The sequence below is a fragment of the Camellia sinensis genome, chromosome 2, assembly GCF_055761805.1.
Source record: "Camellia sinensis isolate YWXY chromosome 2, ASM5576180v1, whole genome shotgun sequence".
Classification (NCBI taxonomy): Eukaryota; Viridiplantae; Streptophyta; class Magnoliopsida; order Ericales; family Theaceae; genus Camellia; species Camellia sinensis.
This window is the reverse complement of record NC_138962.1, coordinates 211,708,762-211,727,057: the sequence shown is the minus strand read 5'-3', so window position 1 is coordinate 211,727,057 and position 18,296 is coordinate 211,708,762. Positions and strand designations below refer to the sequence as shown.

General features: G+C 38.8%; 1 protein-coding gene and 1 long non-coding RNA gene across 2 annotated transcripts; one reads left to right on the top strand and one right to left on the bottom strand.

Annotated features, from left to right (window-relative positions):
• Positions 1 to 108: 108 nt before the first annotated feature.
• LOC145789316 (uncharacterized) lies at positions 109 to 1,868 on the top strand. Its single transcript, XR_014362493.1, has 3 exons — positions 109 to 166; positions 1,267 to 1,341; positions 1,440 to 1,868. It is a non-coding gene; the product is annotated as an uncharacterized LOC145789316 (long non-coding RNA).
• A 1,590-nt stretch (positions 1,869 to 3,458) lies between these two features.
• Positions 3,459 to 7,117, bottom strand: LOC145819409 (uncharacterized). The gene is made up of 4 exons (XM_082913396.1): positions 7,086 to 7,117; positions 6,242 to 6,560; positions 4,754 to 5,067; positions 3,459 to 3,729 (listed from the first exon to the last, which is right to left on the bottom strand). The coding sequence occupies exons 1-4, from the start codon at positions 7,115 to 7,117 to the stop codon at positions 3,459 to 3,461; spliced, it is 936 nt and encodes a 311-aa protein (XP_082769522.1).
• Between the last annotated feature and the right edge of the window lie 11,179 nt (positions 7,118 to 18,296).

The following is an 18,296-nucleotide window of genomic DNA, read 5'->3' as shown; positions in this document are numbered from 1 at the left end:
TTGTGTATAAATCTTTTATCAGTACTAATATATCTTGCATTATCTATATAAAGATCAAATTTTTGTTCAAATTACATCATATTTTGAGTTTTAGTTGAAACTCTTGCAGGTTGTCCCCGAGACCTTGGAACCTAGTCTCCAACTAGCTGCTGCTGTTCTTGCACAGGTAAAAAACAGTGCATCTTATTGGATATTTTAATTTGAATTAGTGACTTGCTACATGCTTACCTTTAAGTCTCAATTTAACTATTTGTGTACACCGTCTTCATTGTTGAGCACCTATTTTATGTCCATGCTGGTTCTTTGATTGTAAAGCAGAAGCGACTGTTACTTCTCCAAAGTGTTTTCTGATTTATATGATATAATTTCACTTTCACGTGACATACACACACACAAATGCATTTGACTCGGTTAACGCATTGAAAACTGAAGGCATTTGGATCTGATCTTGTGGATCCGCCAACTGTAACGCAGCAACTCAAACTCTTGTTATTGCTAGGGCTGCAAATGAATAGAGCTGTCCGTGAACAAACTTGAGCTCGGCTTGGTAAGAGCTCGTTTGAACTCGGTTCGTTAATTTTTTTTTGAGTTCGAGCTCGAGCTCGTTAAATTTTTAATAAACAAGCCCAAACATTCTAAAGCTGGGCTCGTAAGCTCGGCTCGTTAGCTGGTTCATTTAATATTTATTATTTATCTATTAAATAATATAAAAATATGTATAAAAAATAAGATAAATATGTTATTTATATATTTAAAAAATATAAATATAAATAATATTTAACTATAGATGGTATATTTATATAATAGTGGTAGTAGATATTATTATTTTGGTAAAATATTGACTTTTTTTTAGAATGTTTATATATATTGTATATATAATTGTATAATCAAAGTTTTAATTGTAACTTTAGTCTCATATGCAAGTATGAATTTATAAATTTTTTGGCTCATTAAGGCTTATGATAGGCTCAAGCTCGAGTCAAGCTTAAACCAACTTAGCTCGAGTTCGGTTCGTTAAATTTTTATTGAGCTCGAGTTCGAGTTCGAGTTCGAGTTCGTTAAAATCTTAATAAACAAGCCTAATCATACTAAAGCTCGGCTCGGCTCGGCTCGGCTCGATTGCAGCCCTAGTTACAACTGTTGGTTGATGCTTGCTTGTGAAATTGTTAGCATGTGCTATGGAAAGTCAAAATCATTATAGAAGTTTGGTTATTTTGGTTTGGCATCTTTTGAATGTTCTTACTTTATCTTGTTTTTCCTTGTTAGGCTAAACTGCCCATGTCAGAAATAAAAGCTATTATCAACGAGTTTAGGTCCCGCCATCTTTCTGAGCTTACCGAGGTACTTATTAATGTTTGATTTTCATAATTCGGTTAGTCTTGTTAGTTTTGATCATGCTAGATTTTGACTGAGTTACCACAATCAAATATTGCATGTAGCTCTTTGAAGCAAGTGGAGGCTCTCTCGGTTATGGATACTCTTGGATCATGAGTAAACCCAAATCTCAACCCTCTGATTCTTCAGATGATAATCAAATCATTGAAGGAACACTGGTAATATAACCCATCATCGAAAGATAAGAACTGACATAATAATATTAAAAAACAGATCACAAAGAACTGTACAGCGGTTTACTTGAACCCTTTGGTATAAATTGTACAGAAATATAGCTGAATTAGTGGCAGTAGTAGACACATTTGTTGATCAGTCACATGGACATTTTTGTTCTAATAATTCCCCCTGCGTGAAAGGGGTGACTGTTCTTTTTTCTTTCTTTAATTGTATTTCGATCTGATAAATTTTGGTAGGCCCTCGTAAAGCTGTCTAAAAGGACTTTCTTATCTCACTAATCACATTGCATTCCATAATCTTAGAGTACTTTCTTAGCTGTTAGTTTTGATCATGCTGTATAATGCAAATGGTCAAAATGATATGATGTTACATATGGAGAAACTGTTTTTGTGAGAATGTGTAGATTCATGGATTGGTTGATTGCATTGGATGTTCATTAGCAGGAACTTGTTGCATGTTTGGATTCCTTTTTGTTTGTCAATTGTATTAATAATTGCTTGTTTGGATAATTTCAATTTCAGTTATGTTGCGGTGACTAAATTTTAGATTATTTTTGTGTTACTAATGTATTTGTTATAAGACATGAAGGTGAGATTTAATAAATCAATACATTGATGACACATCAATTAGTTGAAGATGCCCACTGATAATGTGGAGATTCGAGTTTCCTCCTCCCAATTGTAGCTATAACAAAATTCGATATTCTTACTTGAAATTATTTTTTAATACAAATAAATGAGTAGTAGGCCAAAATATATTTTCTAAAACAATATGTTTAACCTAAAAAAAATCATATATAAATATTTTTCTCAAAAAAATTCAAAAAGAAATATATATATATATATATAATCAATCCTCGTTCATGAAAACACTTCTTTCAGATAAATCTTATTTTTAAGAGGATTAAATAAATCTTAAAGGTTCAATTTTAAAAATTATGAGAAAGACGAAAGAGTAAGGCATATAGTTTTTTGTCCTTGAAACCCGGTCCGGCCCAAACTTGTTGGTCTTTTACCCAAACTAGTCCCAAATCTTGAACACTTAAAAAAAAATGAATTAATTTAAAAAAACAAAAAAAAAAAAAACTAAGTTTTATGTATTTTTTATTATGAAACCCAGTATTTCAATTTAGACAAGTTAAAGTTCAGAGATTCATTTGTGTTTCAATGTGCTTTTTCTGTTTATCTTTATCTGTGTAAAGTAACGAAGAATTATTTTGTAGTTTCAAGTGAAAATACTAGAGTTTAAAGTGAAAAATACGGGAAGTTTTGAAGTTTTTTGTAATTAACCCTTATATATATGTATATATATATATATATATATATTTTGTGTGTGTGTATATATATAATTTACATATCTTATTGTATATGTACAAGGATACTTGTATATATGGTGAAATTTTTTTATTCAAATTTGACTCTTTCGATGATACTCTCCATCTTATTTTATTGGTCCATCATTACATTTTTTGTAGTGCCAAAATATATGTCCACTTTGAAGGTCAAAATTTTAAATCTAAAAATTTTCAAAATTATCCCTCTTCAAGTAATTATCAATATATTTAAAAGAATAAACAGATGAAAACTCGGCCAACTTCACAACATTTTTGTACACTAGCCTAATCTCCATCCACCACTTCAACCAGCCTGCAACGAAATTAGGTGGTGTTTCATCTTTCCTGTACTGAAATTTTGCTCCATTCCCATTCAGTTCAAGCTAACTCAGTTGCTCAGTGAAGCTGCATTGTTTTATTACACCATCCAGTTCTGATGGAGGCAAACCATAATCACTCATGCTTGTTTGATAAAGTTCCTCCTTACCATTAAGCAAATCGTGGAAGTTGAATTTACCAAAACCAAAGTCGTTATAATCGCTCTTACTTGATTCTACTGTTTGGGTGCCATTTCTCCGTGATCTGTTTGGCTCAGACCTTGAATACCTGGATTATTTTCCTTCTCAGCCTGGTTGACCAGTTCTGCTAAGGCGATTGAAGGGTGTCTACCATTCCCATGAGAATCAATCTGTCCAATTTCTATGGTTTGAATTGCTTTGGTTATGAGATTCCTAGTTTTAATGAGGGAAGCTTGAGCAAGAGGGCTCTTTGTTGCAGCTGCCTCAAGAGCCTTTGCAGCCTTTTCACCTTCAACAATCAATAACCTGTAAAATGTTATAAATCTATGAATAGAATCCTCAGATAAATCTTAGCTAAACCAGCCTAACATATCAACAGGGACTCGACGTCAATTGAGAGAGAGAAGGGGGGGGGGATTCATTTCTGACTTCTGCACTTCTGCATATGATGTGTAGTGACAGATGTACAGGTACAAACAATAACTTAGCCAGCCACCGATTGTTAGTGACTCAGGCTTGTTTGGTACAATTTCTTATAAGCTAAAAGATAATAATCATAAAGTAGAAATTAAATGCATCGTTCCTCAGTTTCTCAACAATCAGCTTTTTCAGTTTATTTAAGATATTTTTGGCTTGTTAGAGCATCTTACATAATGGTTAAAAGTGTGCTCCAACTTTTTCATCAAATCTCAAGGGAGGCTATTTTTTCACAAATCAATGACGAACCAAATCTTTCACCAAATTCCCAACAGTCATATTTTTACTCAAATTTGATGAAATTTTGAAAAGAGCAAGGATTGGAGATGATTTTCTTTCACCAAAAATGGTTAAAACAAGTTTTTAGGAGAAGATCGAAAATTTTCAAAAATATTTGACCAAAAAATGAAAAATGAAAAAAGAGAAAGGATGGTAGTGTTCTGTATCAGATTAGCGGTTGTTTTGGAAGTGCTATATATTTTGACTTTTTACGAACAAACGTAAAATATGGGTTGAGTTTGAAGTGATGTGGTAGAGAGGTGATATGACTTAAATAAGATAATTGTGACCTAAATAGGATAATGTGCTATTTTAGCACATGCCAAACAACCACTAAGCTTTTAATCAAATTTTCATTCAAATTCGATGAAAAAAAGATCAAAGATTGGAGGCCCTCTTAGTTGTAAGTAGAAGCTATACCAAACTCTCACGTAGATTCTCCCAAAATAAAATAAAATAATTGATAAGTAGTCCCCATAAGCTGCACCAAAACAAGCTGTGGATTGCTTCCATATTCTCTTAATTCCTTGTTAAATATATAATACAATATAATTGAAGAAGAATTGGCACTTACTTTGCTCGTTCAATGGCTTCAGTCTTCTTATTTTCAGCAGCTGCTCTCTCTGCTCTAATGTTCTTTATCATCTCTAGTTTGGAGCTTGCCAAAGGATCCTTAAATAAGGGCATATTACTTCTTAACCTAGTACGACGCTTTTGGCTTTCAGTCACATTCCCTGTGGAATTATCAGTGTCATTAGCTTTCTTCTTTGTGGGATTCTGTGTTCTGAGTTGTCTCTCACTACTTGGCCTGCTCTTTGGCTTCCTTTCTGCTCCAACTGGTGTGCCATGATATTTATAAAGGGCAGTGCAAACCCTATTACGGTATGCCTAGTCGGAAAAGATAAAACTTGCTTAACAAACCATGTTTTGGCAAATTTAATGTGATATATTAAAAAAAGTCAAAAGGGTTTATTAACTTATAATGACTATCTTAATTACAGTGGGACAAATATTACTATCTTTCTTCTGATACTTTGCAATGAAATATATAGATTATCACCACAAATCACAAGTGAGCCTTGGGCCCAAAAGGGAAAACTTATATTCAGTCCAACTCACCTATCGTTTGATACTTCTCTCTTCACAAATAATCAGTAGATGTTGGGAACTTACACACAGGATAAAAGAGAGGGCAAAAAAAAAAAAAAAAAAAGAAGTTGGAGAAATTCTATGTAAAAAGTAGCATAGAAGTTCAAGTCTTAAATCAGAAAATGGAGGGTATAAGGATTTATTCATTGGACATTCAATGGTGTATCACAAGACAAAAAACAAAGTAGGTTGAAACATCTACAAATCGGTATCTTGGAATGTTAAGCTCCAATAATATGTTATAGATTTTTATCATCAACTTGATGAATTAATTTCAAGATATAAGGCTTTTCTTATTATAACATGCTCAAAAGGATCCCTCGTTCGTCCATCAAATATTCTACTTTTTTTTGTATACTTGGATTCAATTCAAATACCCATCAATTAGCTGTTTGCACACCGCTTTCGTGCTAATGTAGTCTAAGAGGCATATGCATAGCTAGTACAAGTAATAAGTTAGTCATCCATTTAGGAATGGCAACAAAACCCAGAGCTTGATAGGATTAGGCTACCACCCCTTTTTCAGAACATTTATGCCCCGCTTGTTTCAGCAGAAAATATTCTCCACGGAAACCTTTTTTTCCAGAAAATGTTTTCTATGGAAAACATTTTTCTATGTTTTATTACATTCTTCAAACTTATGTATTAGTGGTGGTGGTGGCTGTGGCGTGGTGGTTTTAGTGGTGATGGTGGTGGAAAATATTTTCTACCCAAATAATTTTATTTTTCGTTGACCATGGAAAACATTTTCCGTTTTCTGTTGTACCAAACACCAAAAATCGGCAGAAAATGTTTTCCGCATTTGGAGGGTTAGACAGTGAATTAAATGATCACTTGATGAAAAGCAAACAAGATGGACTAGGCCAAATAAACAGCATACATTCTCAGCAGAAAATGCAACATATGCCCTTACTGGATCAGCCCATTTGGCAGAAATGGCCTCTGAAATTTTCCTCCTTTGGTCAAGAGGCTTGGGTGCTCTCTTGCTACCTTTCGGTCTTGCCATTTTTCTCCTTTGTTCAACACTCTCTAACCATTCCTGCTCGAGCTGTTCATCCAAGATCTTATAGGAGTCCCACTGCTTCTCTTCCTCACCAACAAGTCCCTTTCTAGAAGCTTCTGCTATCAAATCCTGCCACTCAAAGTAGCAAGTTTCCTGTAGCTTCATTTTTTCACGGCGTCTTTCCCGCCCCATTCGCACTCCATTGCCAATTTTCATCCTTGTTTCTTCGCTGCACAATCAATAAAGAACATGGTAAATAAAGTGATTAAAGCAGTATGTGGAAAATTACAAACTGAAGGTCAAAAACTCAAAACTCCTGTTAGAATTAAAGAAGGCCCTAGTACAAATCCAGGGTAATGCCAAGCATATAATTCACTGAATCTTCTCAATTTCCAAAATCTCATATTTGAAGAAGAAAACAGACTAATATTAACAGAAAAAAGGCACAAATTATTACAAAATGAAGGAGGAAAAAATTAAAATAGTTTAGTCTTTTTCTGGTTTCAGCCTGCAAGAACCAACAAAAGAGAAAAACAAATATCAATTAACTGAACCCATATGACTGAACCCATCTAAGATTCAATCCAAAAGACCAGAACATCAATTAACAAGACAAGCAGAATATCCAGGATTTTTTTGTTAGTGAATATCCAGAATGTTTATGAATAACCAAGTACTTGTAAATTCGATGATAGAAAGAAAAATAGCAGAACCAAAAATTGAAATAACAAGATGGAATGTCATGGGATTCTACCTCTGAGCATGTCCCAGGTTAACTAACTTCATCTTAACCTGCATAGGCTGTGTCGGTGAGATCTGCAACAAAGAATTTACATTAACAGGTTCAGTGCTGGCAGGGAAGGTATAAGAGAAAAGCAAATAGTTTTAAGAATTCATGAGAAATATTTAACAGAAATTGAACCCCTATGACACCCATGTTTCTCTTACACCTTTTGGGTGTCATAGGGGTACAATTTCTGTTAAACATTTCTCATGAATTATTGAACCCAACAACTTCAGATCAACTGAGGCTATTTGTGTTTCTCAATTATTTTGTCCATGAATTACTTAGAAATCGGACCAAGACATTTAGGCACTTGCTCTTGTTAGTTCTTCAGGACTGTGAGAGGTATGCATTTCATTTGCATTGCTTGTGTCCAAAAAAGAAGAAAAAAAAATTCAATCAATTAATCCAATCACCATTAAAATATAGGTCGAGAGATGACCTTATTTTTTGATTGGAGATGCACTTTATCTGCCTCCTTGGCATTTGTCTTCTCTTCTAGCTTCTGAAAGAATTGAAACAGCAAATGATAAAAAGACAGCAAAAAACATAAGCATAACAATAAATGAGTAAAATTGCAAATATATATGGAGTGAATGGATCTGGACTTGCCTTTTTACGTTTTGCCGCTCTTTCTTCACACCTCAAGCTAAAAGAAGAGGGTACTGTGGGAGGTCGTTGTGCTTTGGGTCCAGATACACCTGAAGTCTTCAAATGGCTGCATAGTGTTAAATAAAATTTAGAATTCTTGCATAACATCGTTAGAGTAATTGTGCTACACGAAATTTTGTCTAGGTTTTCACACATGTGATGAGGAAAAGTGATACTTGAATTGCAAAATTGGTTCCTATAAACTGTAATGGTATCACTGGCATGGATGGTATTGAAATATGTATTTAATATGAAATAAATTAGGCATGAGTAGTAACAAACATAAGGCAGCATAACAGAAAGTGTAAGGGATGCTACTTCATTTTGAAAAGATAGTTTGTGGGTTCGAGCATGAGAGTAGCCACTTTGTGCATATAATGCCAAAGGTTAGGCTTGTATCCAATCTACCCCTAATAGACCCCAATCCTATGGGCGCTAAATTGGGAGTACTTTATTATTATTATTATTACTGTTTTTAGTTTGCATCCACGTCTTATCAATACCTTGTGCCAGAAACACAATACTAGCAAGACTTTTGGACCTTTCTTGGAGCTATTGTTCCTAGTATGCAATACAAAATCTCTACACTCAGTAGATAGCGATATGAGCATCTAATGAGAACTCTACAATCCACAACATAGGCAAACTAAGATCTTACTCTATCCCATGTGATGAGGAAAAGTGATACTTGAATTGCAAAATGGGTTCCCATAAACTGTAATGGTATAACTGGCATGGATGGTATTGAAGTATGTATTTAACATGAAATAAATTAGGCATGAGTAGTAACAAACAGAAGGCAGCATAACAGAAAGTGTAAGAGAAGCTACTTCATTTTGGATAGATAGTTTGTGGGTTCGACCATGAGAGTAGCCACTTTGTGCAAATAATGCCAAAGGTTAGGTTTGTATCCAATCTACCCCTTCTAGACCCCAATCCTATGGGCGCTAAACTGGGAGTACTTTATTATTATTATTATTTTTTTTGCATCAACTTCTAATCAATACCTTGTGCCAGAAACACAATATTAGCAAGACTTTTGGAACTTTCTTGGAGCTATTGTTCCTAGTATGCAATACAAAATTTTTACACTCAGTAGATAGTGATATGAGCATCTAATTAGAACTTTACAATCCACAACACAGACAAACTAAGATCTTACTCTATCCCATGTGATTTCCCATCTGCTATCCTCCTTCCAGAAACTAAGATCTTGGCATTTGTCTTCTCTTCTAGCTTCTGAAAGAACTGAAACAGCAAACGATAAAAAGACAGCAAAAAAATCAGCATAACAATAAATGAGTAAAACTGTAGATATATATGAAGTGAATGGATCTAGACTTGCCTCTTTACGTTTTGCTGCTCTTTCTTCGCACATCAAGCTAAAAGAGGAGGGTACCGTGGGAGGTCGTGCTTTGGGTCCAGATACACCTGAAGTCTTCAAATGGCTGCATAGTGTTAAATAACATTTAGAATTCTTGCATAACATCGTTAGAGTAATTGTGTTGCCTGAAATTTTGTTTAGGTTTTCTCACATGTGATGAGGAAAAGTGATACTTGAATTGCAAAATTGGTTCCCATAAACTGTAATGGTATAATTGGCATGGATGGTATTGAAATATGTATTTAATATGAAATAAATTAGGCATGAGTAGTAACAAACAGAAGGTAGCATAACAAAAAGTGTAAGGGAAGCTACTTCATTTTGGATAGATAGTTTGTGGGTTCGACCGTGAGAGTAGCCACTTTGTGCAAATAACCCCAATCCTATGGGCGCTAAACTGGGAGTACTTTTTTATTATTATTATTACTTTTTTTAGTTTGCATCCATGTCTTATCAGTACCTTGTGCTAGAAACACAATACTAGCAAGACTTTTGGAACTTTCGTGGAGCTATTGTTCCTAGTATGCAATACAAAATCTTTACGCTCAGTAGATAGTGATATGAGCATCTAATGAGAACTCCACAATCCACAACATAGACAAACTAAGATCTTACTCTATCCCATGTGATTTGCCATCTGCTATCCTCCTAGAAACTGAGCAATCATCCACTGGTTTACTTCTGTAAACCATGAAATTAAACGTTTTAGTGAAAGAAGATGAATATACATACACGTAGAAAAATGGTACAATTTTAAAGGGTTATGTAAACAAACAACCTTCTTCTTTCTTCTTGAGGAGTTGCTGAAGAATGCACAGATAAACCATTCCCTGATGCCTGCAGTTTACCAAAAACCAAAAACTTTATCTCAGCTATGTGTTACAGATTGTTTAAATAAACTACTTTGTATGCAGTGTGCACTAGCACGCTATTGCACATGCACAAAGCATGAAACAAGGTGAATGAGGTGTAGGCAAGGAAGTAAAGTAAGCACCCTAGTTGGAATTCGTTGAGGATTTGAGCTGTCTCTGGATGTCTCTTCCATAACATTTGGTTCATTACTCGTTGCATTTTGCTCCTCGAGCAATGCTGCAGGTTTCTTAGCACCATTTCTCTTGTAAAGGGCTTCGAAATAAGCTTTCCTCTGGGCAACTAAACCTGGCTTAGAAGATTTCTTAGCTTCTTCCAAGTACTGATTGTTAGAGAAACACGACCATTTCTCACACGCCAATGATTCCAACATGAACCTCCGAAATGAGATTGATGTTGTCAGGGCACAATAAGGATCTCCCTGTAATGAGATTCTTTCAAGTGTTTCTTAGTAAAATCATCAAAGCTTACACATGCATCCACTAATATATTTTAAATAGAATTGCAAAGACATACATACCCAACTCCAAATATAATCCACTTCAAGAACACATGTGATGAGAAACATTTTAACAAGGTACCCTATTATTTTGTGATTCTAATAAAACATGGGCAAATTATACCAGTTGTCTCTATAATTTGACACTTTAGTCAATTTAGTCATTGTAGTTCCCATTGTATTAATTTTGCCTCTTAACCTTTCACATTGTGTAAATTTAGTTCAATTGATAAACATCTGCTAAGAAATTAGACAAAAATCAAAGAGAAAATGGTACATTTAAAAAGGGAATTAATCATTTTAATCCATCAATCACTTTAATCCATCAATCGCTTTGAAATAGACTATTTTGCCCTTTAATTTCAGTTCAATTTCTAAATGGGCATTATCAATTACACTAAACTGACACAAAATGTGAAGAATTCAAGGGTAGAATTGATCAAATTAGAACTATCTATAAGAACAAAATTGACACAAGAAGCAAACTACACGACTACGGGTGTAATTTGCTGTAACAACATTGACTAAGCATTACATGAAATTCCCATGCAATTGGTTGATGATTGCAGTTATTAGGAAAGAAAGGAGCACAAGAATCAGAAGAAGAAGAAACTATAACTAGCAAAAGGGACAAATCAAGAACTCAAATGAAAAACCAAATACTGAGAACAGTAACAAATCAAGTATTGTCAAAAGAATATTAAAAAAACGACAAAGAAATGGCAATCCCATGTCAGAAAAATCAAAACCCACTAGGGTTTTCTGTGAAAATGAAGAAGATTGTGTTTTTTGGACAAACCTCTTCGGGTTCAGTGGAAGTAGTGCCAGCAGGTTGAGAGAAGGATCGAACAAGACAAGTTGGCGATTCACCCATTTCTGTCTTCGCAGTGAAGAGAGAGAAACTCAAAGAAACTCAAAGAAACCCAAAGAAACCTACCCTATGATTCCCTGAATCCTCTTTCTTTCTCTCTGTATCTTCTTCGTATAGGGTCTTCTTTTTTTTGATTCTCTTATAGGGTCTTCTTTGCTCTTCTAAATTTTGGAATCTCCGAGAATGCAGTTCATTCACTTTGTTAATATTTTCCATATTTAGATTATAGGCTCCTAACAGGTATGTTCAAACCCTGCCTTCTTCTCTCCCTCGCTTACTCTTTCCTTTTCTTGTTCTTTTCCTTGTTCAAATATAGCGATCCCGGGTTTACCCTTGTTGTATAGTGATCCGGACATGTGTCCGTGGATGTTGGTAGTTGTTTATTATCTTGTTCACATCCTTTTCACTTCGTATTTGAGTTATAGGATGTGTTGGGCGGATTTGTTTCAGGTTGGTTGAGTTTAGAAACCAAACTAGTTGCCCAGATTTTTGGCCTGTCCGCTCGAGCGGAGGTGTTGGCGCTCGAGCGGGGAATACATCCATCCAGTATCTTGTTGTGCAGTGTTGTGAGCTCGAGCGTAGGGTTGGGAGCTCGAGCGGAGGCCTGGTTCTGCAAAAGTGCTGGGCGAGTGCATTCTGCGCTCGAGCGGTAGGTTGGCCGCTCGAGCGGAAGTCTGTGAGTGGACGCTCGAGCGGGGTGTTTTACGCTCGAGCGGAGACCTGGGTTAAAGTCCCGAAGTTGTGACTTTTCAAATCACTTTTTCACTTTCTCTTCTCTCTCTTACTTTTCCAAAATCACCATTGTTGAGCCTCTCACTCTAGACTCTACCTTCTCTCTAGGTTTTGATCTAGTAGGAGTGATTTACTCACCTTTGGCCTTTACAAAAAAGTTGTTGATCGTCGAGGGCTTCATTTTAATCTGAAAATCTCGGGTTTTGGAGCACGTTGGGTTTTGTCATCTTCTCCTTTGGGATTCCGAATTTGAGGTAGGGATAACCTACTCCTCTCTATGGGTTTTGTCTTTAAATTTTGGTATTTTGAGATGTTGGGCTTGGTTTTGGTAATTTTGTGAAAGATTGGGACTTTTGTGTAATTTTACAAAAGTTGGGGTTTTATTCATAATAAACCTAGTTGCATGTTTGGCTTAGAAAAAAATGGAATGATTGTTGAATCATTGATGAAAATGGGACCTAAGGGTTGAAATAGTAATTATGGAAAATGGCCTAATTACATTGTTTAATTAATTGGGATAATTAATTGGTGAGAAATGAGGAAATGAAATGTTGATTGAATATCCATTTGTGCATTTATTTTCTGTTTTAGAAATAACTGCTTTGGGCTATCGGTGGAGGATAGTCGAGATTGTTGTAGACAATGCATGATGATTAGGTAAACGGAAACTAATCAATGGAATGTGTCATGGAACTTGACGATTGATAGAATACATTAATTATATGTATTGTGTGATTGTATATAGAACCTTTGTGTTTGTATACGTTATGTGTAGAGGAGGAGATAGGGGATGTACTCCGCGGTTTAGGGGAAGATAGGGGATGTACCTCTAAACCGGATAGGTATTGGGAGGAGATAGGGGATGAACTCCGTAGACAGAGCTCATATGCTTGTCTAGAGAAGTGAAGATAGAGCTCATATGCTTATCTTTGTGAAGTGTGGATACAGCTTGTATGCTTATCTGTGGATATTGTTGATATACATATCTGTTGTAGAATGTGGATACAGCTTGTATGCTTATCTGTGGATATTGTTGATATACATATCTGTTGAGAATGTGGATATAGCTTTTATGCTTATCTGAATGTGAGATATAGTTTTTATACATATCTGTTGAAATGATGATAGAGCTGACATGCTTATCTGTTGAAAAAGGGAAAATGAAAGGTAACTTAGACTCATAAGTTGTAAGACATAAATATGAAATTTATGTGATTGTATCAGTGTTGACCAACTATCATTTGCTAATGTTTTAGTCATTGTCCATGGTTGGTTTAGTGTATTTCTACTGGGCTGTGGCTCACCCTATATGGGAATATCATTTTCAGGTACAGGAAGCATGCCACCTCCAAGGACATAGCTGGGAGGCTAGTGGCGGGCATAGTTTTGCCGTTTTACTTTTGATGTATTATATGTAACTTCAAGCCAAGGGCTTAATGTGTAAACGAGTTAGAACTCTTTGTTGTAACCAAGTGTTAACTTGGAAAGCTGTAAGCCCGTAGGGCATTTTGTTATGATGTTAACATGTAATACTTATGTAATGAGACGCTAATGAATAATAGAAGGTGGTTTGCTTATACGTCAACACATGTCTTATTTGATGGGTCTAATGTTATTATTTTGAGGGCGTTACAACTTGGTATCAGAGCGTACCGGGTTCGAATACTTTGGGTACGTGGGAAGTGATTAGGATCACAATGGGTTTGTCTCGCTTGATAGAGACGTAGATGTAGTACCATATGCTATGTGTTTATTTGATAACATGCTTATGTGACTATGTGGGTATGGGATTTAATTTCTAGGATGTTGATTGGATCCTTGAGTTTCTGGGAGTCTTGTTGGAAAAGCACTTGATCAATGCTATTTCTAACCGGAACTCTAGTAACGTCTCGGGACTATCATTATCCGGAAATGAAGTTCGTAAGTGCTTATGTGTTTATGTGCTTATGTGGAGTGAATTACAGTTGTCCAGGCATTAGGACGTGAGTGTTTAGTTTCGGCACATTCATGAATGTGCTAACGTTCTGTGTTGCCTTTATTAGGATGTCAGGACGAGGAAGAGGAGCTAGGCGGGGTAGACCTGCGAGGCAGGAAGTACCGTTACCGGGTGAGATTCCGGCAGTGCAGGAGGAGATTGGGCAGGCCACTGTGGCCGAGCCAGTGGGTCAGCAGGCTATGGGTGCCTTGGCCAGAGAGTTAGCAGGAGCTTTGGGTATTCTTAGGGCTGAGAATCAGGCAGTTGAGGTAGGGCCTTCCTTCTTGAAGAGGGAGTTCTTTCGGTGTAATCCGGACGAGTTTATCGGGGATCCTAAAGAGCCGCTTAAGGCAGATGAATGGCTCGAACAGACAACGAAGACGTTTGAGATGCTTGGCATCGAGGACGGAGCACTGAAAGTGACCTTGGCATCCTTCTAACTGAAGGGAGATGCGGGTCAATGGTGGAAATACGAGAAGGCTCGTGTTGGTGGGACTTGGGAGGCATTTGTGAATGCTTTTCAGGAGAGGTTTTTGTCTGCAGTAGCTAGAGAGAAGCTGAGGGATCAGTTTAGCCGGCTTAATCAGCAGGGCTTGTCAGTGGCCGAGTTTGAGGCTACTTTTACCAGTTTGTCCAGGTTTGCACCTGAACTGGTGGCGTCTGAGGAACGCCGTTGCTATGAGTTTGAGCGGAAATTGAGGCGGGGCCTCAAGTTGAGAATTGGTGGGTCTTATATTCGAGAGTATAGACACCTAGTGGACGCTGCAGCTCATATGGAGCTTATGATGCAGGAGGAGGATGAGGGGCAGAGAGGCTCCAAGAGGAGCCAGGATAGTCAGAGTGATGGCAGGAGGCAGAGGGGTTCTAACCCTCAGCAGTCGCAGGGTAGTGTTGCTAGATCGACCTTCCCAGTGCCGAGTGTAGGCTCAGGGAGAGGTGGTCAGGGGGATTTCACCTGTTACAAGTGTGGCCAGCTGGGTCACAAGGTATCTGTTTGCCCGCAGAAGGGTGGGGGTCAGAAAGCTGCTTCTTCTTCAGCTAGACCGCAGAGTCAGAGTTTAGGCAGGGGGCAGCTCTTGACTTGTTTTCAGTGTGGACAACCTGGGCACATGAAGAGGTTTTGCCCACAGTTGTGTGCCACTTCGGGAGCGTCTGGTTCTAGGCAGACGCAGGGTTTTCAGCCAGCTCAGTCTGTGCAGGCCTCGAGGGCCAATCCGGGAGTTTCGTCATCCCAGTCTGTGCAGCAGTCTTTTGCTCCGAGAGGTGAGCAGGTAGACCAGGGGCCTACGGGGCGCGTGTATGCTGTTACCGCGCAGGATTTAGTACCAGCTCCATTAGTAGTGAGAGGTACTTTTCTGTTTTGCAACTCAGTTGCTAATGTGTTGATAGACACGGGTGCATCTCATTCTTTTGTATCTGCTGCATTTGCATCTGTTTTGGAATTGGAGTTAGCACAGTTAGCATCTCCTATTTGTGTGGTATCGCCTTTGGGTGGTGAGTTGATCCTAAAACAGGGTGTTAGAGGTTGTGATATAGAGGTCGCCGACTATAGGCTTCCTTTTCCGTTTGTTGTCATGCCCATGAAGGGTTTTGATGTTATTTTGGGTATGGACTGGCTATCGTCATACCGGGCTGTTATTGATTGCTACCGCCAGAGGGTCACGTTATGTACCTTGAGCGAGGAGTGGTTCCATTTCTTGGGAGACCGGGTTGGTAGTGTTTTGCCACCGGGGTATGATTCGCGAGGGCGAAGTGAGCTTAGTAGTCTACTTGCCAGCTTTGAGAGTGGTGAGAGTGGTGAGACCCAGGTTGTGTTACCGAGGGTGGTTTGTGAGTATTCGGATGTCTTTCCCGAAGATCTTGTTAGTTTGCCACCTCACCGAGAGATAGAGTTTTCTATTGATTTAGTGCCCGGCACGGCGCCGATTTCTATGGCACCTTATCGTTTTGCTCCAGCAGAGTTGGTTGAGTTGAAAGTTCAGCTCCAGGAATTGCTAGATAAGGGCTTTGTTCGCCCTAGCGTTTCACCGTGGGGAGCACCGGCCCTCTTTGTTAAAAAGAAAGATGGTGCCTTGAGATTGTGTATTGACTATCGGAAGTTGAATCGGGCTACGGTTAAGAATAAGTACCCTATGCCCCGTATAGATGATTTGTTTGACCAGTTGAAGGGTTCCCGTTGTTTCTCTAAGATAGACTTGAGATCGGGTTACCATCAGTTGAGGGTCAGGGAGGAAGATATTCCTAAGACGGCATTCCGTACGCGGTATGGCCATTACGAGTTTCTGGTGATGCCATTCGGGCTTACCAATGCACCGGCAGTCTTTATGGACTTGATGAACCGGATTTTCCGGGAGTTCTTAGACCGATTTGTGGTTGTCTTCGTGGACGATATCCTTATCTATTCGTCTTCTGAGGAGGAGCACGAGGCACACTTGAGAGTGGTGCTTGAGTTACTTAGAGCCCATAGGCTGTATGCCAAGTTTGGGAAGTGTGAGTTCTGGCTGGGGGAAGTCAAATTCTTAGGCCACGTGGTATCCGGGGAAGGGGTGTCTGTTGATACATCCAAGGTTGAGGCAGTGCAAGATTGGGCACAGCCTAAGAGTGTGTTTGAGATCCGCAGTTTTCTGGGATTGGCTGGGTATTACCGTCGGTTTGTGAAAGATTTCTCCAGGTTAGCGTCACCGTTGACTAGACTGACTCGGAAGGGAGTCAAGTTTGTGTGGAGTGAGACTTGTGAAAAGTCGTTCCAAGAGTTGAAAGTTAGATTGACCACCGCTCCGGTATTGATTATTCCGGAGAGAGGGTTGGGTTATGCGGTTTATTGTGATGCTTCACGAGAGGGTTTAGGTTGTGTGTTGATGCAAGAGGGAAAAGTGGTAGCTTATGGTTCACGTCAGTTGAAAATACACGAGAAGAATTACCCCACACACGACCTAGAGTTAGCAGCTGTGATCTTTGCCTTGAAAATCTGGAGGCACTACCTTTATGGTGAGAAGTTCGAGGTATTCTCGGATCATAAGAGTTTGAAGTATCTGTTTACACAGAGAGACTTGAATCTGAGGCAGAGGAGATGGATGGAGTTCATCGAAGACTATGATTTTGAGTTACATTATCATCCGGGAAAGGCCAATGTTGTGGCCGATGCCCTTAGTAGGAAATCCATTAGTGATGTTGCTAGTATAGCCATCCGGGAATGGGTGATGTTGGGAGCACTTGGCGAGTTCGATTTGCTACTGGGCGAATCTGTTGAGGCTGCGGCCTTATTTTCTGTTGTTGCGCAGCCTACACTTGTGACTAGAGTGTTAGAGGCACAGAGAGGTGACCTTGAGGTAGAATCCCTCCGAGAGAAGATCTCCAGTGGGACAGTTGAGAAGGGTTTGACGGTGTATCCCGACCTGAGTGTGAGATACCGAAACCGTTTGTTTGTACCGGAGTCTTGCCGAGAGGAAGTACTCCGAGAGTTTCACCATTTCGCGCCTTGCGGTGCATCCGGGAGGTACTAAGATGTATCAGGATTTGGGTCGCCAGTTTTGGTGGCGGGGTATGAAGAGAGATGTGGCTGTTTTCGTATCGAAGTGCCTTACTTGCCAGCAAGTGAAGGCCGAGCATCAGAGGCCAGCGGGTTTGTTGCAACCCTTGCCTATTGCCGAGTGGAAGTGGGAGCATGTCACTATGGACTTCGTTGTAGGTCTTCCGAGGACTCAGCGGGGTAGTGATGCTATTTGGGTGGTTGTAGACCGGTTGACTAAGTCGGCGCACTTTATTCCTATGCGCGTGAGAGATTCGGTAGATCATCTTGCCGATTTGTATATTCGGGACGTAGTGAGATTGCACGGGGTCCCAGTGACGATCGTCTCAGATAGAGATCCTCGTTTTACTGCTAGGTTGTGGCAGAGTTTGCAGAGTGCCTTGGGCACTAAGTTGACCTTTAGTACGGCTTATCATCCTCAGACTGACGGGCAGTCCGAGCGTACTATTCAGATCCTCGAGGATATGCTTCGGGGTTGTGTCCTGGATTTCAGTGGGACGTGGGAGAGGCACTTGCCATTGGTAGAGTTTGCCTACAACAACAGTTTTCAGTCTAGCATCGGTATGGCACCGTTTGAGGCCTTGTATGGCCGACCGTGTAGGTCTCCAGTTTGTTGGGCCGAGGTGGGTGATGCACCTTTGTTGGGTCCGGAGTTGGTTAGGGAGACGAC

Excerpts from the sequence above, each read along its gene's own strand:
- LOC145819409 (XM_082913396.1), bottom strand. The coding sequence starts at position 7,117 with ATGAAGTTAGTTAACCTGGGACATGCTCAGAG. Across the intron at positions 6,561-7,085 it reads AACCTGGGACATGCTCAGAG|CGAAGAAACAAGGATGAAAA; the intron begins GTAGAATCCCAT and ends TTGATTGTGCAG. Across the intron at positions 3,730-4,753 it reads GAAGCCATTGAACGAGCAAA|GTTATTGATTGTTGAAGGTG; the intron begins GTAAGTGCCAAT and ends AACATTTTACAG.